The sequence below is a fragment of the Serinus canaria genome, chromosome 5, assembly GCF_022539315.1.
Source record: "Serinus canaria isolate serCan28SL12 chromosome 5, serCan2020, whole genome shotgun sequence".
Lineage (NCBI taxonomy): Eukaryota > Metazoa > Chordata > Aves > Passeriformes > Fringillidae > Serinus > Serinus canaria.
The window spans coordinates 59,583,591-59,602,597 of NC_066319.1; the positions used below are offsets into that span (position 1 = coordinate 59,583,591).

General features: G+C 45.0%; 1 protein-coding gene across 3 annotated transcripts in view; it reads left to right on the forward strand.

The window, feature by feature from the left end:
• Positions 1-16,405, forward strand: part of DDHD1 (DDHD domain containing 1) — a 63,813-nt gene extending 47,408 nt beyond the window's left edge. For all 3 annotated transcript variants that reach the window (XM_050974991.1, XM_018907062.3, XM_050974992.1), the window contains 6 exons: positions 2,141-2,403; positions 3,737-3,812; positions 7,994-8,143; positions 9,830-10,082; positions 13,059-13,238; positions 15,336-16,405. In XM_050974991.1, coding sequence (XP_050830948.1) covers positions 2,141-2,403; positions 3,737-3,812; positions 7,994-8,143; positions 9,830-10,082; positions 13,059-13,238; positions 15,336-15,517 — 1,104 coding nt within the window. In that variant the 3' untranslated portion in view covers positions 15,518-16,405. The remainder of the gene's footprint in view (positions 1-2,140; positions 2,404-3,736; positions 3,813-7,993; positions 8,144-9,829; positions 10,083-13,058; positions 13,239-15,335) is intronic.
• Positions 16,406-19,007: the final 2,602 nt, after the last annotated feature.

The following is a 19,007-nucleotide window of genomic DNA, read 5'->3' on the forward strand; positions in this document are numbered from 1 at the left end:
TTGTGGGGGGTTTGGCTGTTTTTGTTTGTTTGTTTGGGTGGTTTTGTTGGGTTTTTTGTGTGGGTGTTTTTTGGGGGTTTTGTTCTTGTTGTTTTTTGTTGGCCAGTTCCCAAATCTCATGGTTCCAGTGTCTCTCTCTAAAATACTTTTTGAGAAGCTGTACCTTTTTATCCTGCAGTGTAGGATCTGGAGCAGATAAGCTTCTCAGAGACTCCGTGAACATAGGATCAACATTTATTTATTTGTTTGCTTGTTTGGGGTTTTATTTATTTATTTATTTATTGCTGTAGTACTACAGGATTAGTCTGTGATGTTTAAGAACTGTGTTGCACTTCTGCTTTTCCTCAAAAATCCCTCCTGATAACTTATAACCAGAAAACTGGTATTTTTAAGCATTGTTTATACCAAATGTTCAAATTCTGCCTCTGTTTGTCTCCTTTTTGCCTTTTTTCCCTCTTAATTGAGATGAGGGTTTTCATTTTTTAGCAGCATCCTTTCATTCTGATTCCTTGGGAATCATTTCCAGCAGGTGCAGGTGTAGGAAGGGAAGGAGAGCAGGAAGCTGCCTCTCCTTCCAGCCAGGCCCTGGGGAGGAGAATGAAAGCCTTGATGAGTTCAGGCCTGTTTTACTGAGACCCAGAAGCAATTTGAGGATATTTTCCCAGAGCCCATCCAGGCTGTCACTGCAGTGTCTGAGCACATCCATTTGAGTGGATTCCTCCCTTCCCACAGGGATGAAGGGAGAAGGGGGGATGAGCTGTTTAGTAGGGTGATGCCAAGGTTGTGGCAGAGATGTGAGTTTGATGGTTCAGTTTTTCTATTTTTCAGATTCTGTGCTACTTTAGTGTGAGGCTGGGTTTCATTTTAGGGGATGGTGAGGTCTGTGCACAGAGGCCAGCTGGGAGGATGGGATTTGATTCAGCTTTTCTGGAAGAACTGGGAATTGTTCCCTTTGTTACAGTGTTTGATCTGCTCAGAAACAGACAGGTAAAGGTGCTGCTTCTCCCTGCTCCCTCTGGAGGAGCAGAGCAGCTGAGAGGGAAAAACACCAGCTCAATCCACTGCTGCCTCACTGCTTCTTCTGAGAGGTATTTGAGCTTGTTTAGTCTGTGGGAGAAGCCTCAGGAGGTGGGGAAATGGGTTGGGCTGATGCCTCAGGTTTGAGCTTTTCTATTTTTCACATTCTGTGCTGCTTTAGTGTGGGGGTCTGGGTTCATATTATGGGATGGTGAGTTCTGTGCACAGAGCAGGGAGACAAAACAATTCCTGCTCCAGCTGGGGACCAAGGACAAATGATCCCAATCTCAGCCCAGGAGCACAAACCCCGTGGGCTGGAGAGAGAAAAACAAGCAGGGTGGGAGTGCCTGGGCTAAAGCTGGGCTGGGACAATGAACTGCAAGGTGGGAATGGAGCAGAGCTGATCCCAGGGAGAGACCCCGTGCCCGGCCGGGCATTTTGGGGCCATTTTGGGTCATCTTGGGTGCAGCCCTGGCTGGGCTCTGGTGCTGCCCAAGGTGGATCCATGGAGGAGATCCTTGGAATCAATCCCTGCTTTGTTCTGGGACTCCATCCAGCCTCTGCTCTGCCTGCACAAGGCATCAAGTTGATTCCAGGTTAAGTGTGGCTCAGGCTCCTTCCATCCTCCTTAAATTAAAAAAAGAGCTGAACCTCTTGCTATAAGAGGAATGCTCTTCTGCTCAGTGCTGCAGAAAATAGAATAGAATCCAGCAAGAAGGGAAATACCACTGTGCCAACAATCACTGGTGTGCCAGTGAAAACTGAGGTGTGCTCACCTCAGCGTTCTGTTCAGTGCTTCAAGCACAGCTTGAAGTGGTTGAAGTGTTGAAGTGTGTTATTTATTGAAGTGTTTATTTCAATTTGATGCCTTGGGCAGTGCACTGCAGCAGTTTTAGGGTCACCACGTGTCCTCTGTGGTGGCTGCTGGTGGCTCTGAGGGGAGGGATGAGCTTCTGGAGCCAGTGACCATCAGCCAGGCAGTTGCTGCTGGCCTTGGGATTGAGCTCATCTTCCCAGCCTGGTTTGACAGGAGCAGGTCAGTGTGGGATGGGAACATTCCTGAACATCAACTGGAGCAACAAGATGTGGACACTAAACCCTCTGTGCTCACCCTCTTGCACAGCTGGTGAAGGGGCTGCAGCAGGAGCTGAACCGGCTCTACTCCCTCTTCTGCTCACGGAACCCCGAGTTCGAGGAGAAGGGAGGGAAGGTCTCCATCGTGTCCCACTCCCTGGGCTGTGTCATCACCTACGACATCATGACTGGCTGGAATCCAGTCAGGCTCTATGAGCAGCTGCTGCAGAAGGAGGAGGAGGAGCTGGAGGAGAGTTGGATGAGCTACGAGGAGCGGCGTTTGCTGGAGGAACTTTACATAACCAAACAACGGTAATGCCCCCACTCCCAGGGATCAGGGGAGATAACCACAGCCCTGGGGAGCACCCTCTGGGTGTTTCCAGAACCCTCCAGGGCTGCTATCTTTGGTGTTCTTCTGCTGGGGCTGGGTGATAAATGCTAAACACAGCACTGGGAGCTCTGAATCCACCCAGGCTCATGGAGCGGTTTGGGTTGGAAGTGACCTTCAAGATCATCCAGCTCCACCCCCCTGCCATGAGCAGGGACACCTTCCACCATCCCAGGTTGCTCCCAAGTCTCATCCAACCTGGCCTTGGACACTTCCAGGGCTGGGGGTACTGTGGTGTTGTGAGACACCCATTGGAGAATCTAAAATTAGCATCCTCAGTGGTTCCAGTGGGAGATGACAAATGATGAATCACAGGCTTTTGGTTCCTGCCTGAAACCAATCTGAGTGTTGGTGGTGCTTGGGAATCATTAATTTAGCAGCAGCCCTGCTGTGGTGGCAGTCAGGATGTGTCTCACTAGGGATGGGTGCAGGATGTCTCTGTCAGCTGCAGGGCTGGACTCAGCACAGGATTTCTGAGAAAAGGGAAGTTTAGAAACCTAATGAAGTGTTGCAGTGATAAGATGACCCTTCAGGCATGTCACAAACATATAATCAGGGAGAAATGGCCATTTTCACACTCCAGCTCCTGAGGCATCCCCTGAAGTGCTTCCACAGAATTCTGAGTGTCATTTGACACTGGCACTTCTGCACAGAGTGAGTGGCTGTCCCTTCAGTGTGAAATGATGGAAAATAGACTGCTGACATCCTGTAACCTCTGGAATTCCCTGGGACTGGGAACAGTTTAACCCATCCATATGCGTGCTTTACATTGTAGCTGCTTTTTTAATTCAGGCCAATTAGAAAAGCAGGCGAACAACCTTTTTTTCATGGGAGTTGAAAGGGTGGGACACCATCCAGAAATTCCACCTCCATACAGAACTCCATAATGCCCAGACCATTTCCTGTGGCTTTGTTGTTGTGTGGGGGGTTTAAAACAAAATAAAGCAGGTGATTTGACTGCAGAATCACCAAGGAAACAGGAGGTGAGTCAGCTAACCCTGAGGAAGGAGGGTGGGCAGATGCTTGGGGTGGTGAACAGGGGAATTGTCATGTGTTGATTGATTCCTTCTCTGGCCAGAGAATCAGGATTTGACAGACATTGATTCTTAATCAGCTGAGCTGCTCCAGGAAATACTGACCCCATCCCTCTCTCTTCCCAGCAGACAAAACTGTTGGACCCCACAGGAATGCCTGTTTGGATCAGAGAGGTTAAAGCTGCATTTTTTATTGGATCTCAGAAAGATCTCTATTTTCTAGGTTGAGAGAGATAGAAGAGAGGTTACATGAGTTAAAGGCATGCACCATATCAAAACCACCTGTCTTAAAATTTAAGGTATGTATATTTTAGAGGTTTCTACTGACTTTTTCTGCTTGCTGTAAAAATACACCTGCAGTGTGAGTCATTCTGCTTACTTTGATTTTTTTTCTCATGTCCCTAGACATGATTTTGGCAGAATAATTTGGATGTTGGATGAAGTGTGTGTACATATATGTAAAAATGCTGTTGTATTCATAGATTATTGTTATTTATTGCAATTCTGTGTTTGTAATAAATTTTGAGCAACCTGGTCTAGTGGTCTGAGGTGTCCCTGCCCATGGCAGGGGGTTGGAATGAGCTGAGCTTTAAAAGGTCCCTTCCAACCCAAACCATTCTGGGATTCTGTTATATATGTTTATATGAAATTATACGTAAATATAAAGGTAAATATATTGATTATAAGTACCTTTACTAAATAAACCTAGTTATTATACACACACAGTTCTGTGGGAAGGTAAAAACCATTTGGCAGATTACATCAATCACATATTTTAAAGAGTTTCACTTCTACTCCATTGAATAATCCATCTTCCTTGGGGACTCCTTCTAACATGTCACATCTCTGAGCAAATCTGATTGAATTTCCTCCAGGAGTGGATTTTCCTTCCAAATTATTCTGCTCTGACAGTTAGCACATTTTCAATCTCATGAAGCAGACTGCTTGCTAATCAGCTGTACAAATTGCAAGAATTCCTTATCTTTGGGAAAAGGCATTTTCCAGCTCCTGGGTGGGATGTGCAACACTTTCTAGTTGCTCAACTCCATCCTGAAGTATTAAACCATAAAAATGTGACATGATAGATGAGAATTAAATGGATTATTGTTTCTTAACTTGCCATTTTTCTTTCCTTATGAGTTCAGAAGGGCTCCTGGATGCCAAGGTCAATGTTAAGCCATAAAAAAGAGGAAACCAGCCATAATTCATGTTGTCATAGCCTTCTCCTTTTCATCAGTGCTTGAAAGCCTGTGTCAGGCTATTATCTCTCCCATCAAGGAAGCTGGAGTCAGGCTGGTCCTCCCCCAGCTCTGGGGAGGATTATTCTTCACTCACTTGATTTTAAACTGAAGGGTTTTTGGACAGTTGCTTTTTAGATGGAGAGGGGGAAAGAAAGGGGGAAGAAACTTGAGATAAAGAGGACTTCATCTCCCTAAATTGTTGAGATAGATCTGTAATCTTCCAGCAGCATTTCCACTGCAGTTCACCCTTTGTCTTGCCCTTCCTGACAGGGAGGTGTTTTGTTTCTGTGGGGTCTCACACTGGTGACTCCCATGGCTTGAGGCAGAGCTCCAGAGGGAGAAGCTTTCCATGGAAATGATGGCAAGGGAAGATTTCAGCAGAGTGGCTGGAATGGGATTGCTCATCAGCAGACCAGTGCAGCTCACTGAGGGTGACTGGTTTGTTGAAAGAGAACAGCCTTGTTCAGAAACCAACCACCCATCCCTTGGCTCTTCATGGACTGAAAAAAAATTAGGGTTCCCAGGATGGGACAGAGTCACTGGTGCCACATGAAGGAGAGTTGTGCTTGATGTTGAGCAAGCACAAAGTTGCTTTTGGCAAGATAAATGCAAGAGGAAATACAGCAGTTTGCTTGGTTTGTGCTTAATATTAGAGAAAATGAAATTGTTGTCACCACAGGGAGGAAAAACCCCACAAAACATGAAGAGATGGGGTGTGCTGTACTCTGATAAAATATTGGACAAGCCACCATAATTGGGAACTTGATGGGGAGGGATCTTTGTCCTTACCTCTGCTTCTCCTCAGATGGGATAATGGAATTACCTGCTGGACCAACAGGAGCAATGGGAGTTCAAAGCAGGGCCAACACCCCCTTGTAAATTTAAGATTTAGAATCTCAGCCTTCTCCCCACCAGCCTTGGAAGATGAGTTGGAGTTAAAGGGTGAGGGGCTGAAGAACATGGGACCATGGGGAGTGGTGTGATAGCACCCCCCCCATGCCTCTGGTGTATGAAAATTGGGAATTCTTTATTGTAGGATGAATTTCAGTCATGTTTGGGAAGAGGAGAGCAGGATGTACCTCAGTTGCTCTTTAGGGCTGCCATGGAAATCCATTTATATCTGGCCTTGCAATGTCCTGGCCCAAAAGATTTCAGGGTTCCTCAGCACTTCTCACTCAGCCAGGGCTGCAGAAACTCCTCTGGAGGAAGGTCCAGCCTGCACCTCCTGTGATTTGTGCCCAGCACAAAAGGGCTCTGTTGATTCAGTCAGCTTTTTTTCCTTCACTTAATTATGAAAATACTGCAGTGCTAACTTGAATGGATGACTGCTTGGCTCAGCTCCTGCTTAAAATACAAATAAATTCATTAAGTCTTCTGTTTGTGAATCATAACCAGGAGAGGAGTTCTCTCAAAGGTCATTTCATAAACACATCTCCTGTGTTGTTAACATTTACAGGAAAATGCCTCACTGCTGATTGCAGGAGAAACAACCAAAATTAATAAATATTTTCTAGAAAGATTTTGATCTTCTATTCCCAGTAAGTTTTATAATACAGCAGCCTGATCTTCAGCCACCTTGCAACAGCACTGACAGTCCAAGGACTGCAGTTTAAAGGATTTTGGGGTTAAGAATCATAGAATTAAGGTTGGAAAAGGCCTGTCCACCCCTAAACCATGTCCCCAAGTGCCACATTAAATCCCTACAGGGATGGGGACTCCAGCACTGTTTATCAATTGAAGTGATGGGACAGCAGTGGGACAAAAGCCACACACCTTGTAACCACTGAAACCAGTTACCTTCTGAGGGTTTTCCCAGTCTCTTTGGAGTGTCCTCTGCTGAGTGCAAGCTGGCAGGCACTGTCTGATTCCTCCCTAAAGCAGAAAAACCATAATTGTGCCCTTTAGATGCTTCACACAGGAATATCAGAGGGACAGGGTTAGAGGTTACTTATTCAATTTAAAGGATTGCACTGGGAATGTCTCTTTCTGTTGTGTTTGAAGATGGAAAAGCTTTTTGTCCAAGCTGCCAAAACACAAGATCTGTGTAAAACTTGGGCTGAGGAAAGGAAAAGAAAGGAGCTTTGCACCAAGTGCCAATTTTAATGACAGAGCACTGCTGTGCTGCATGGGACATGGAATAACCATGCTGAAGGTCTAGCTTTTTATTTTCCATCAAGTTGGGACTTCTTTTGGAAGGAAGAGGGGTGGTACCAGTGCCAAGACAGAGGAGGAGGAATGTTTTGTGCAGCACTGGAATCCAAGAGATGAAAGGAAGCATTATTCCTATGCCCTCATTCCATGTGCTGGCATACAGGGAAGGCACGTGGCATTCCAAGGATCCTCCACATGCATTAGCAAGAATTTAGCAATTTATTTTGCTGGCTGAGCATCTGACAATGGTAAAATTAACTTTTCAAGTAAGAAAACAAAGGTTGAAGGGTCATTTTGACTTGGGGAAATGTCTTTTACCATTGAGTTTTCCATTTGATGGTTTTAGGAGGCAATGTCTGAGGGCTGGTAGTGGGGGGTCAGAGTTGAATGCTGACCTCAGGTTGGTTGTAATGCCCCCAAAATGCAGGTTCAGTGACTTCTCAGGTGTGGCAGCTCAAATTTACTCAGTTGGTTTTGGAGGCAGGACTTGAGAGCCAGGTCACAGCAGCTTTGGGTGACATCAGAGTGTCCCAGTGGGCTGTGCCTGCTCTTGGGACATGGTGGCACTGGGGACAAGCACTGTTCTCTTCACTTAGCACCAGCTGTGTGTAGCAAGAAAGTCATGGAGAACTTGGTTAGGATAAGAATGAGGAGGTCTGGCAGGTTTAGGAAGCTCCAGGAGAAATCAGACTCATTTCAGAGAATTCCCAGAATCACTGGGCTGGAAGAGACCTTCAAGATCATCCAATCCAACCCAGCCCCAACAGCTCAACTAAACCTTGGCACCCAGTGCCACATCCAGGCTTTGTTTTCCTTTAGTGTCTCCCAAGCTCATCTTGCTCCATCCTTTCCAGTGCTGGTGGACCACTCTGATTTCAAATATCCAACTTGATTTTTGCTTTTAGCACCCCAACATGCAGCCAGGGGCAGTTTAACCCTCATTTATTGATGTTAGGGTGTTCTTCCCTGTTTGGACCAACCAAGACTTTGAGTCTCTCCGTTGAAACCAAGAAATGGAGACAGAAACCAAATCCAGTGTTAGGAAACATCCTTTCCATCCTTATAACATGGATGAAATCTCTCCCCAGGTTGAGAATTTCTTCTGTATGGGATCCCCCCTGGCCGTGTTCCTGGCCCTGCGTGGGATCCGTCCTGGCACCAGTGGCAGTCAGGACCACATCCTGCCCAGATCCATCTGCAACCGCTTGTTGAACATCTTCCACCCAACTGATCCAGTGGTGAGTCCTTCCCTGACCTCTCAAACCTCTGCCCTGCCTGGGTTTAAGCTCTGGGATAACGTGGGATCTTCCAAGTGTGTGTGAGTCAACATGAGCGTGTTCCAGCACAGGATTATTTGTTCATGGTTATTATACAAAGGCTTGGAATGCAGAATTACATTTCCTATAAATAATTGCTGTAAATAACATATATTTTGCTTCTCTTTTCATGGTAATAAGCATAAGATTTGGGATTATTCTGATTTTTTTTTTTCCCCCAAAGAAATAATCTTTTTTCAGACAAGGATTTGGTGTTTAACTTCCTGGCTTCCATTAAAATATCATCTGTCTGAAGATATTTTTGCTGTTAAAAAAGGCTTCACAAGTAGTTTACAAGATAATATAGAAAAGCAAAGACTGATTTCTTTTTTTCCCAAGGGATCCCACAAGTAAAAGTTTGTTGATAGTATTTGGGAGAGGATTATTGGTGTAGCTTTGCCTTTTCCTTGTTCCACAGCAGCCAGTGTTGGCTGTTACAAATCAGTTACTGGACCTTTGATCTGCATCCCCTTGGTAACTTCTCTGATGCAAATTGGATTTGGAACTTGATCTACAACAGCAATTTGGGGATATTTTCCTATTTAAAGTAGCTGAATTTAAATATATTTAGACTTCAATCCAAACATGGTCACGTTCAGCTCCAGCTACTCCAGAATTTTCCTGGATTATCAGGGACAATTGGTTCCACTCTGCAAATAGTAACTTCACTTGGTTTTAAAATAAAGAAATGCAAGATGCTTTTCTACATCTAAGTGGTCAAAGATAAATAAATAATCAATGGGAAAATATTTTTTAAATAAACATAACTCATGGTTTGCACAGGGATCAACAAAGAGCCATCAAACAAAATGTTTACATAGCCAATTCCTGTTTATTGTGTTAGGATCAGCTTAACTTTACATGAAGTTTGTTCTCTCAGTGAAACCATCTGTCAGTAACCTGTGTGTTGGTAACAACATGTAGTACAAGTGTTGTAGTGCAGGTGTTGCAGAGATGTGCAAATTGAGCTCACAAGCAACTGTGCAGCTGATAAATCTTCCAGGCTGTGAAATTGAGGTAGTTTCTGGGGTCCCCATCGAAGGAAGGAAATTGATGAATCTGACTCCATGTTCTTAGAAGGCTAATTTATTATTTTATTATCCTATATTGTGTTAAAGAATGCTATACTAAACTGTACTGAAGAATAGAGAAAGGATACAGACAGAAGGTTACAAAGAATGATAATGGAAACTCGTGACTCCTTCCAGAGTCACACACAGCTGGCTGTGATTGGCCATTCAGTCAAAACAATTCACATGAAACCAATCAAACATGCACCTGTTGGATAAACAATGTCCAAACACATTCCAAAGCAGCAAAACACAGGAGAAGCAAATGAGATAATTATTGTTTTCATTTTTCTTTGAAGCTTCTCAGCTTCCCAGGAGAGAAGTCCTGGCGAAGGGATTTTTCCAGAAAATACGGCAGTGATTGTGAAGCTAAAAGTGAATTACACTGTAAGCCCACCACTGTGCCAACTCCTAAGCATCGTTTAGGAGAGGTATTCTGGATCTGAGATTGGAGGGAGCTCTGAATGGGAAGGAAAACTGATTTTTTTCCCCAGTGTGGACTCCCAGGATTGACCTTTACTCCGAATTCCCTTTCCAGGCCTACAGATTAGAACCCTTAATCCTGAAACACTACAGCAACATCTCACCTGTGCAGATCCACTGGTACAACACAGCCAACCCCCTCCCCTACGAGCACATGAAGCCAAGTTTCCTCAACCCCAGCAAAGAAGCTACCTCAGCCCCGGAGAGCGAGAGCGCCTCGGCGGCGCCCAGCCCCACCACGTCCCCGGTCATGGTGCGGCGCCACTACGGGGAGTCCATCACCAACATTGGCAAAGCCAGCATTCTGGGTAATGAATGTGCCCTCTGCCCCTGGGCTGGGAGGGGAGAGGCACCATTTTGGGTAGCTGCTGGTTCTCAGCTTCTTTTCCTGCCTCTGTTGAGGTCGGGATGGAAGGGGCTTGGGTTGGAATTTCACCTTCGGGCTTTGATGTTTATTGTTTCTTATCTGTGTTACAAGTGGTGAGTTCTGCAGCATTCTACTGACAAGCTGCAAACTGGCTCACTGTCTTTCTCTATAAGGGCTTTTAAGGCTAAACTATCCAATTAAGAAATGACACCTGAATTATTTTCACTTTTAACCCAATAACTAATCACTCGATCAGTCTGCATTGCGGACTTTTCTGTCCAATTACAAAATACCACCCAAACCCATAGAGAAGAAGGATCAACTCCCACCCTAAAACCTCCATCTTACTTTATATGTATTACTATTCTAAAACCCCAAATGCTAAATTTTCCACCCTGTGATATCACACACTTCTAATCAAACTCCACACCCATAATCCTGGTGCTATCAATCAATTTTGGAAGCTTCTCCACAGCCTCAGGTCAGTGCAGTGTTCTCTTGGGGGTCAGGGCCTGGCAGAAAGTCTGAAATTCTCAGCATCCAGAGCTCCTCCCTGGTTTGGGAGGGGAGAGTCAACATTTTGGGTTGAAGCTAGGTCTCAGCTTCTTTTGCTGCCTCTGTTGAGGTCAGGATGGAAGGGACTTGGGTTGGTATTTTGTGTTCAGGCTTGGATGTTTATTATCTCTTATCTGTGTTACAAGTGGTGACTTCTGCAGCATTCTACTGACAAGCTGTAAAATGGCTAACTTTCTATACAAGGTCTTTTAAGGCTAAACTATCCAATTAAGAAGTGACACCTGAATTATTTTCATTTTTAAACCAATAACCAACAACCATGGCTGCAACGGGGACTTTTTATCCAATGACACAAAACCACCCAAACCCATTAAGAAATTAAAGGACCAACCTCCACCCTAAACCCTCCATCTTGCTTTATATATATTACTATTCTAAAACCCCAAACTCTGAGTTTCCCACCCTGTGATGTCACACATTTCTATTCATACTCCACACCCACAATCCCAGTTCTGTCATTCCATTCTGGAATCTTCTCCACAGCCTCAGGTCAGTGCAGTGTTCTCTTGGGGGTCAGGGCCTGGCAGCACAGAAAGTCTGGAATCCTCCAACAGGTCATGTCCCTTCTGTCCCTGGGTTGGGATGGGACATCCATGGGGATCCCCTGTGCTCCCAGGGGTTGGGGTGCAGTCATAAGGAAACTCAGCTCTGGAGATGGGATGAGAGCTGGGGGTGTTCACTTGAAGAGAAGGATCCAGAGAAACCTTGGAGCTCCTGCCAGTGCTTCAAGGGGCTCCAGGAGAGCTGGAGAGAGACTTAGGATAAAGGATGGAGAGACAGGACACAGGGAATGGCTTCCACTGCCAGAGGGCAGGGGTGGATGGGAGATTGGGAACTGGGAATTCTCTGTGAGGATGGGAAGGCCCTGAGTTTTTCCAGAGAAGCTGTGGCTGCCCCTGGATCTCTGGAAGTGTCCAAGGCCTGGTTGGACAGGGCTTGGAGCACCCTGGGATGGTGGAAGGTGTCCCTGTCATGGCAGGGAATTGAAACTGGATGAGCTTTAAGGTCCCTTCTAACCCAAACCATTCCATGATTCTGTCCCTGTCCCTTGCACAAAATCAGAGAGTGGCTGAGGTTGGAAGTGACCTCTGGAGATCTTCTACTCCAGCCCCCAGAATCCTTGCTGGCAGAGGATGGGTTCAGTGAGTTCTGTAGGTGTCTGGCTTGGTTTAATCCCAGCTGACATGTACTTTGAAATAAAAACCAGTTTATGTGCATTGGAGTCAGAGCCTGGGGGAGATGATTTAGTTCATGCTATTGCTGCCTTATTTTTGTCTGCCTTATTGAAGTAACAATCACAGTGATTTAACAATTTCCACTGTGCTTTATGGGAAAAAAATTAAATTAAAGCAATGTCTTCTGATTCCATTTTCTGGTATTGGCCAGTAGCAGAAAAATCACACCATGTAACCCATCACAGTTACCTTTAACTCATGATTCTGCAATAGGAAATTCAGGCTGGTTTAATATGAAGTCTGTTCCTTTCTGGCTTTCTGAGTCAAAATAAGCCCTGGTTTAAGTGAGCTTAAATTCCCTTTACTGGAGCTTATGCTTGATCATGCCCTTGCAGTTTTTGTTGACTCAAGGCTTTTCTTCAGCTCTCTGTGTGGGATTTGGGAGAAGCCTAGTGCCAGGAGTCTTCCCAATCAAATAAGAATATAAAAGCAGTTTTTCCTCAAGTAGAAATATGTGGTATTTCAGAGCAGAGTGCCTTTTTTGGGGAGTTACTATGGAAACTTTAATGTCCATGAGGTGGCAGCAGAGTCAGGATAAAACAGGACAAAACTGCTCTTAACTTTTATATCCCTCTTCCTCAGCAACCCAAATAGTCCTTTTAAAGGATGATGTAACATTTTTAAAGGTCTGTTAGGGCCATGGACCTGAGAGAATAATAAGAGGAATAATAAGAATATAAGAAATAATTAGAGTATAATTATAATAAGAGAAATGTCTTAAATGTTCTATTGGGATTTTTAGGTGCAGAAGGCACCAACGTTGTTAGAAATCATTTTTTTGTCTTAGTCTTAGAATTTATGAAAGAGGAATCACGGCACATCCTTCAAAGTACCAGATTTCTCTCTGCAGATGTGTTTCATGCAGCTTTTTTCCCCCCCTAAACACAGCTTCCAAATTACAGCTTTTGCTGTAGTGAGATGAGTTTGGGGATAAACAGAGCCCACTCCAGCCAGATGTTCCCACCCTAGGAAAGCACCAGGAGCATTTCCCATCCCTCAGCTCTAATTAAGGGGTGCTGCAGTGGCTTTAATTTGCAGGGGCTTTAATTAATTTGCAGTTTGATTGATGCATCCTGGGTGGTTTTTCCCCTCTGTGCTGGATGCAGGAGCTGCGAGCATCGGGAAGGGCCTCGGTGGGATGCTCTTCTCCAGGTTTGGCAGGTCCAGTGCCACCCCCCAGACCATGGAGACAGGAAAAGATGGATCTGAGGGGGATGAGAAGAAGGCCACGACTGTTGGGACCCCACCTCTGCCACACAGCAGCTCGGGATTCCTCGAACCCACAGGTGAGTGGTGCCCACCCTGTGGATCCAGGGAGACAAGAGTGGGATGGGGCTGAGAATGCCATAACTGCACATGACAGGGTTTGCTCTAGTGGGTTTGCCATAAAGTAATAAATGCTGAATATCAAGGCCAGCTTGGACAGGGCTTGGAGCAGCCTGGGGTAGTGGAAGGTGTCCCTGCCCATGGCAGGGGTGGAATGAAATGATTTTTAAAGTCCCTTCCAACCCAAACCATTCTGGGATTTTGTGAATCTGTTCCTGAGTTGGATTGGAAGGGACCTTAAAGTTCATCCCATCCCACCCCTGCCATGGGCAGGGACACCTTCCACTATCCCAGGGTGCTCCAAGCCCTGCCAGCCTGGCCTTGGACTCTTCCAGGTATCCAGAGGCTTCTCTGGGCACCCTGTGCCAGGGTCTCCCCACCCTCACAGCCAAGAATTTCTCACCAGTACCCAATCTAACCCTGCCCTCTGACAGTTTAAACCCTTTTTCCCACCTAAGCTCCCAATTCCCCCATACATTTCCCATTCTGAAGCAGTCTGGATTTTAGGACACGTAGAAGCTGCCCTTGTCCTGATCTGAACTGCTCAGGACAGAAAGTGCAATTTTAGCAGCTGGGTTTTTGGAAAAGCAAAGATCCTTCCTCTCAGGAAATTCATCCTTGGGTTTATTTCTGAGCTCCCCCTTGGCACTGCTGCAGGACACACAGGGGTTTTTTTTGCAATTGAGGGAGTCACAAGTGTCCTGTGACAGCATTCCCATGATGGATTGCTGTCTGTTCATACTAATTGCAGCAGATAACCTGTCTGAGTTAGTGTTTGAGGGCAGGAAACTTTGGGTTAGACGTGAGGGAAGTGGAGAAGCAGGACAGGGAACGTCACAGAGCTGCCAGGGGGGGTCATTTCAGGGGGGTTGGCACACTGAGAGCTTCCTGCATGGATCCACATCCCTCCCTGCTGGAAACCCAGCCCTGCTCCATAGAAGGAGAGCGTGGAGCAGGGCTGGGAGCTGAATGATGCAATCCCCACCAAAGGCTCTGCTCTCAGAGGGCTCTGCTGGGGTTTGGCTCCCGCCCAAGCTCCCGTAACGGCCTCTCCGAGTGGCCTTCCTGCACAGCCACTGGGGTTTTTTTGGATAAACTCTCCTTCTTGGAAATGATTCTGCTTGTCTGCTGCTGTTCCAAGGCTCTGGCTGCCTGTCCTTGCTGCAGAGTGGGGAGATGCTCCTGGGGCAGCAGGGAGATCTGGGCCTTGTCTGCCGACGCTTGTGCGATGCTCCCCTGTCTGTGCTCCTCCAGCCAGGAATTACAATTCCTCCAAACTGCCTTTGATAAATGGCTGCATTTTTGACTCAGTCTGGGCCTTTGGCTTTTGTAGCTCAGCAAGCTTTTAGGTTTTTTGTCTTTTTGTATTTTATTTCTGACGGCTGAAGTGCCTTAGCAATAGGTTAACGTTGGCCCAGTTCAAATGCAGTGGTAATTGCTTTGAATGTGGCATTAATCAAAGCAGCCATTGAAATAAAAGGGTAACTGCTGAAATATGCTTGGAAAAATCAGGATATTAAAAGGGCAGAGCTGTGGAGGGATGACTTTGCAGGAAGGGCTTGTAGTAATGGGTGTAGTCTCCTTGTAGAGACACTAAAAATGCAAGAAATCAATTTATTTCCAGAAGTTTCCTAGTGGGGCCTCAGCATTTGCTGGATATTTCTCTGTAGTTATCATGACAAGTATAAATAAATATATTTATAGAGTTACTATAAGGAAAACAGCTGCTTGAAAAAAACCTGTCTTTTCCCAAGTTGAGAATCACAGAATCATTCAGAAAAGACCTCTAAGAGCAGGATTAGTTTCCTTTTTTTTTTTTTTTTTTTGCTTTTTTTTCCCTAACTGAACACAGCTTCACTCTTAGGTTTGTGCTAAATGCAGGAGGTGTGCACTAAAATGTATTTCTATATTATTAAATCTTGATTTAGTTGAGTGCCCTGTGAAATGCAAACACGGGGAGATTGATTGTGTTGTTTGTCCAGAATCAGAAGCCAAAACACTCCGGTGTTTTCACAGCTCTGACATGCCTCTTGTTCCCTTTCTTGTTCATTTCCCAGTGGAGCTGGAGCACAGGATCGACTTTGAGCTCAGGGAAGGTCTGGTGGAGAGCAGATACTGGTCTGCAGTCACATCCCACACTGCTTACTGGTCATCTCTGGATATTGCCCTTTTCCTCCTCACCTTCATGTACAAGCAAGACCAAGAAGAGACTGACAAATCCAATTTGGACACTCTTTGAATTCTGGACTGAGGACAGGAGAGGAAACTTTGAAGACCAATGGCACAAAGCAGATGTTTGACTGCAGAGCTGCAGGACCTGTGGCATGGAGGTTTCAGGTTTAAGTGCATGTTTGGGGGGTTTTCCTATTTCTAAAGAGGAGAGGTTATTTGTATTTCAAAGCACTTTATAGTTTCAAACGTTTTGCAGTGCTGAATTAGACCTGAAAGGATTCCAAATTCCTGTCAACATGGACTGTACAAAGAGCCAAGACAGCATTGTAGCATCCCATGAGCAGTTGTGCTTGGGTGACATCCTTGTTAATGACCATAATTGCTGTTTAGTTCATTAAATATTTAAAAAAAATAAATTAGTGTGTTAAAAAAAAACCCAACAACAAACCAAACCTAAATTGATTTTCATTAAAAAAAACCAAATGTTCAGTACAAACCTAAACCTGCCATGTGCTGATGTTTTATGTACCTGTGAATTACAAGCAGTGGTGTCATTTTTCCAGGACTTTGTTCAGCTCCACATCCAATTATCCCCACATTGGAAGCCCATTCTGACTGCTGGCTTCTGAGGTCCTATCCTATGTGACACATTTAGAAACTAATGCTGAACAGAAAAAAAAAAAAGAAAAAAAAACAGCATGAGGCAAATATTTGAAATACTGTAATTATAATTTATTATTCTCTCTAATCGTTTCATTTTATTCCAGTGTATAAAACATTACTTTTTTACTGATTTCTTTTGACATAATTTAAGAACCACATTTATTTTCTACAGTGTTAAGACTTTTTCTCAGAAATGCATATCTTTGTACTACTATTCAAATGAATATATGGACACTGTGGCACACTTTAAGTATTTTTTCATTAAAAATAAATATTTGTGGTTTCACACAAATGCCCTCAGTCACGTTCTTCTCAGAGGTAAGTGTCTTTGCTTTTTCAGGTTCCAAGTGTGTCTCAGGCACATGAGATTGGTTTGCAGAGGACCCAGCTGTCCTTTGTTTACCATAATTAAATCCATACATGTGTGTGTTTGTATGAAAACATATGGATGTGTGTATTTATGTGCAGGGGGAGGGAGGCACCATAAAATAAACGTGGTGAGGCTTGAGAATACCAACATTTAGATTAGGTTTGTATCTGAAACTGATTCAGAAGTCAAGAGGGAAGTGTTGGGATGAGAGGGAATAATCTCCAAATGAAACACCAGAGGGTCATTGCTGAGATTTTAGAGCAACGTGGAAGGCTCTGGAGCAGGAGTGTTGGATGTTTGCCCTCTGAGCTGCCTCTGCCTGAGGTATTTGTGATCTGGATGGCACATGTGGGAGCTGCAGAGCCTAAACTTCAGTTAAAATAGCAAAATATTGTCAAATAGCAAAAAACTCAGGCTGTGCTGTTGGTGAGTGAATTGTTGTGTTCTCAGTGTAAACAGATGTGGCAACATCAGCCCAGAACAGTGGCTGGAGCTGTGGAAAGCCCAGAGTTCCCTGCCTGGGGAGAGAGGGTGGCTCTTCTCCCAAATTCTATTTATTTGGGCTGCTCCTTCCCTGAAAGAATTGGGAGTTTGGATTCTCTGCTGCAGTTAGGGATTTGGGAATAATTCTGAACAAAGAAAAAGGGAAGGGAGGAGTGGAGGGGAATGGGAAAATGACACAAACAGCACTGCAGGGAACCAATATCCAACATTCAGCTGGTAGAAGGGACCTTGCTTCAGTGTGGAGCTGTGAAAAATTCCATCTGGCCTCTGAGAGTTGGAGCTCTCCTGCCTGACCTGTTTACCCTGGTGGATGAGCAATCCCAGGAAAGGAAAATAACCCCTGAGAGGAGGAAGCCTCTGCTCCAGCAAACAGCCTCGTGTTTACAGGACTGGCCTCTCCAGATAAGTTGTTTAATCAACTCCTCCTAATGAGGACAACTTAAACACAAAAAGGAGAATCTCCTTTCATATTTAGGACGTGCAAAACGTTCCCAAATGTTCATGGTTGGTGTTTTCAGGGCTCTGAGCTGGGTTGTGGTGCTGCTGCCTTCTCCCTTTCCACCGCTGGATCCACCCTGGATCCTTTTTTAAGGGCTGTAAACAAAAGGGGTTAATTCCTGCCATTCTTGTGGTCTGTGGAAAGCCTGCTGTAGTCCAGGACATGTTTCAGATTTATGGAATAGCTGTTCCCCTGGCCTCAGGACGTGCTGGGACTTGCTGCCTGCTCTCCATATAAGGGAGGAGATCCGACTTTAGGTGCGTGCCCCTTGGAAAATCAGGGAGAAGGCAGAGCTGAGGAGTAAATCTCTCTGCTGGGAGGAGAAGGAATAGTGAGAGCCAATACCTGGTCACCCCTTTGTGTTTTTCCTCAGTTGATGGATGTGTTTATTTGTGATTCTGCCCTAATTAGCAACTTCCTGGACCACCAACTAATCTCCCAAGCTAAATTCCGAATATGAAACACACCTTGAAAGAATCAGTGGAGACTCATTCTAAATTGTATGCAGAGATGTTAAACAGCCTTTCATCTTTTTAATCCTCCAAAAATCCCCCTCATCCTGCTGCAGAGGTGAAATCCTCTTTGCAGAGCAGATGCTGAAGGTGGTGGAAGGGTTGCCCCATTCCTGTTGCTGGTGCAGCACAAAATTCAAGTAGGGTCACGTCTGCTGCCCCAAACTCTCTGGTCAGATGCTCTGTCTCATCATATGGAGCTGGAATGTCCTGGCTCCCAATTACTGACTTGTTTTCTTCTGCAAGGACAGTGTTGAGCTTTCCAAGCTGTGTTGCCTGGTGGTTTTTCCTGAGAAACCAAGATAAGGGCAGTGTTCCTCACTGCTGTCACTCTTCTGCCTGATACCAACCTGTTTTCCAAACTTGGCCTTGAGGTCTTTGTCCAACTTTGTTGCTTACAATGGTTTTGCTACAAGGTCATTTTTGTAGATAATGAGCATGAATTTTATTTCTTTTTCTTAATTCTGGCCCTTTGCTCCTAATTATTCTGTCCTGGTTCTGCTGCAGCTTCCTCTCCATTTGCATTCACTCCCTCCCTGCTTCAGTGCCAGAGTTTCTGGAGTCAGACACCCTTTGCTTTATTTCACCATGGACAGTCTGGCTGGCCAACTTCAATTATTTTATCTCCTTTCCTAATTAGTATTATCAGGCTGAACTGAAGCATATTTCACGTTCCCATATTGATATTTTGCCTGGTTGCCACCTGTTTTTCCTGGTTTCCTGCTCTCCTGGTGCTCCTTTCCCATGTGCTTGGCTCTTGAGCTGACTGCTGTACCTGAATTGTTGGGAATTGATTTTTATTTCCCCAAGCTGAGTTCATGAATCACTGTGTCAACTGTTTGCCCTGAGTTAGTTAATGTATATTTGTGTGCCCTCTGCCAGGCGAGTTTATTTGGAATTCCTTGTTCCCTGTTTTTCTGTTATTAGCTTGGAGATGAGATCTCTGCTTCCACACATCTTTTTTCTGCTGAATTGGGACTGCAGGTGATGGACCTGTACAGGGTCACCT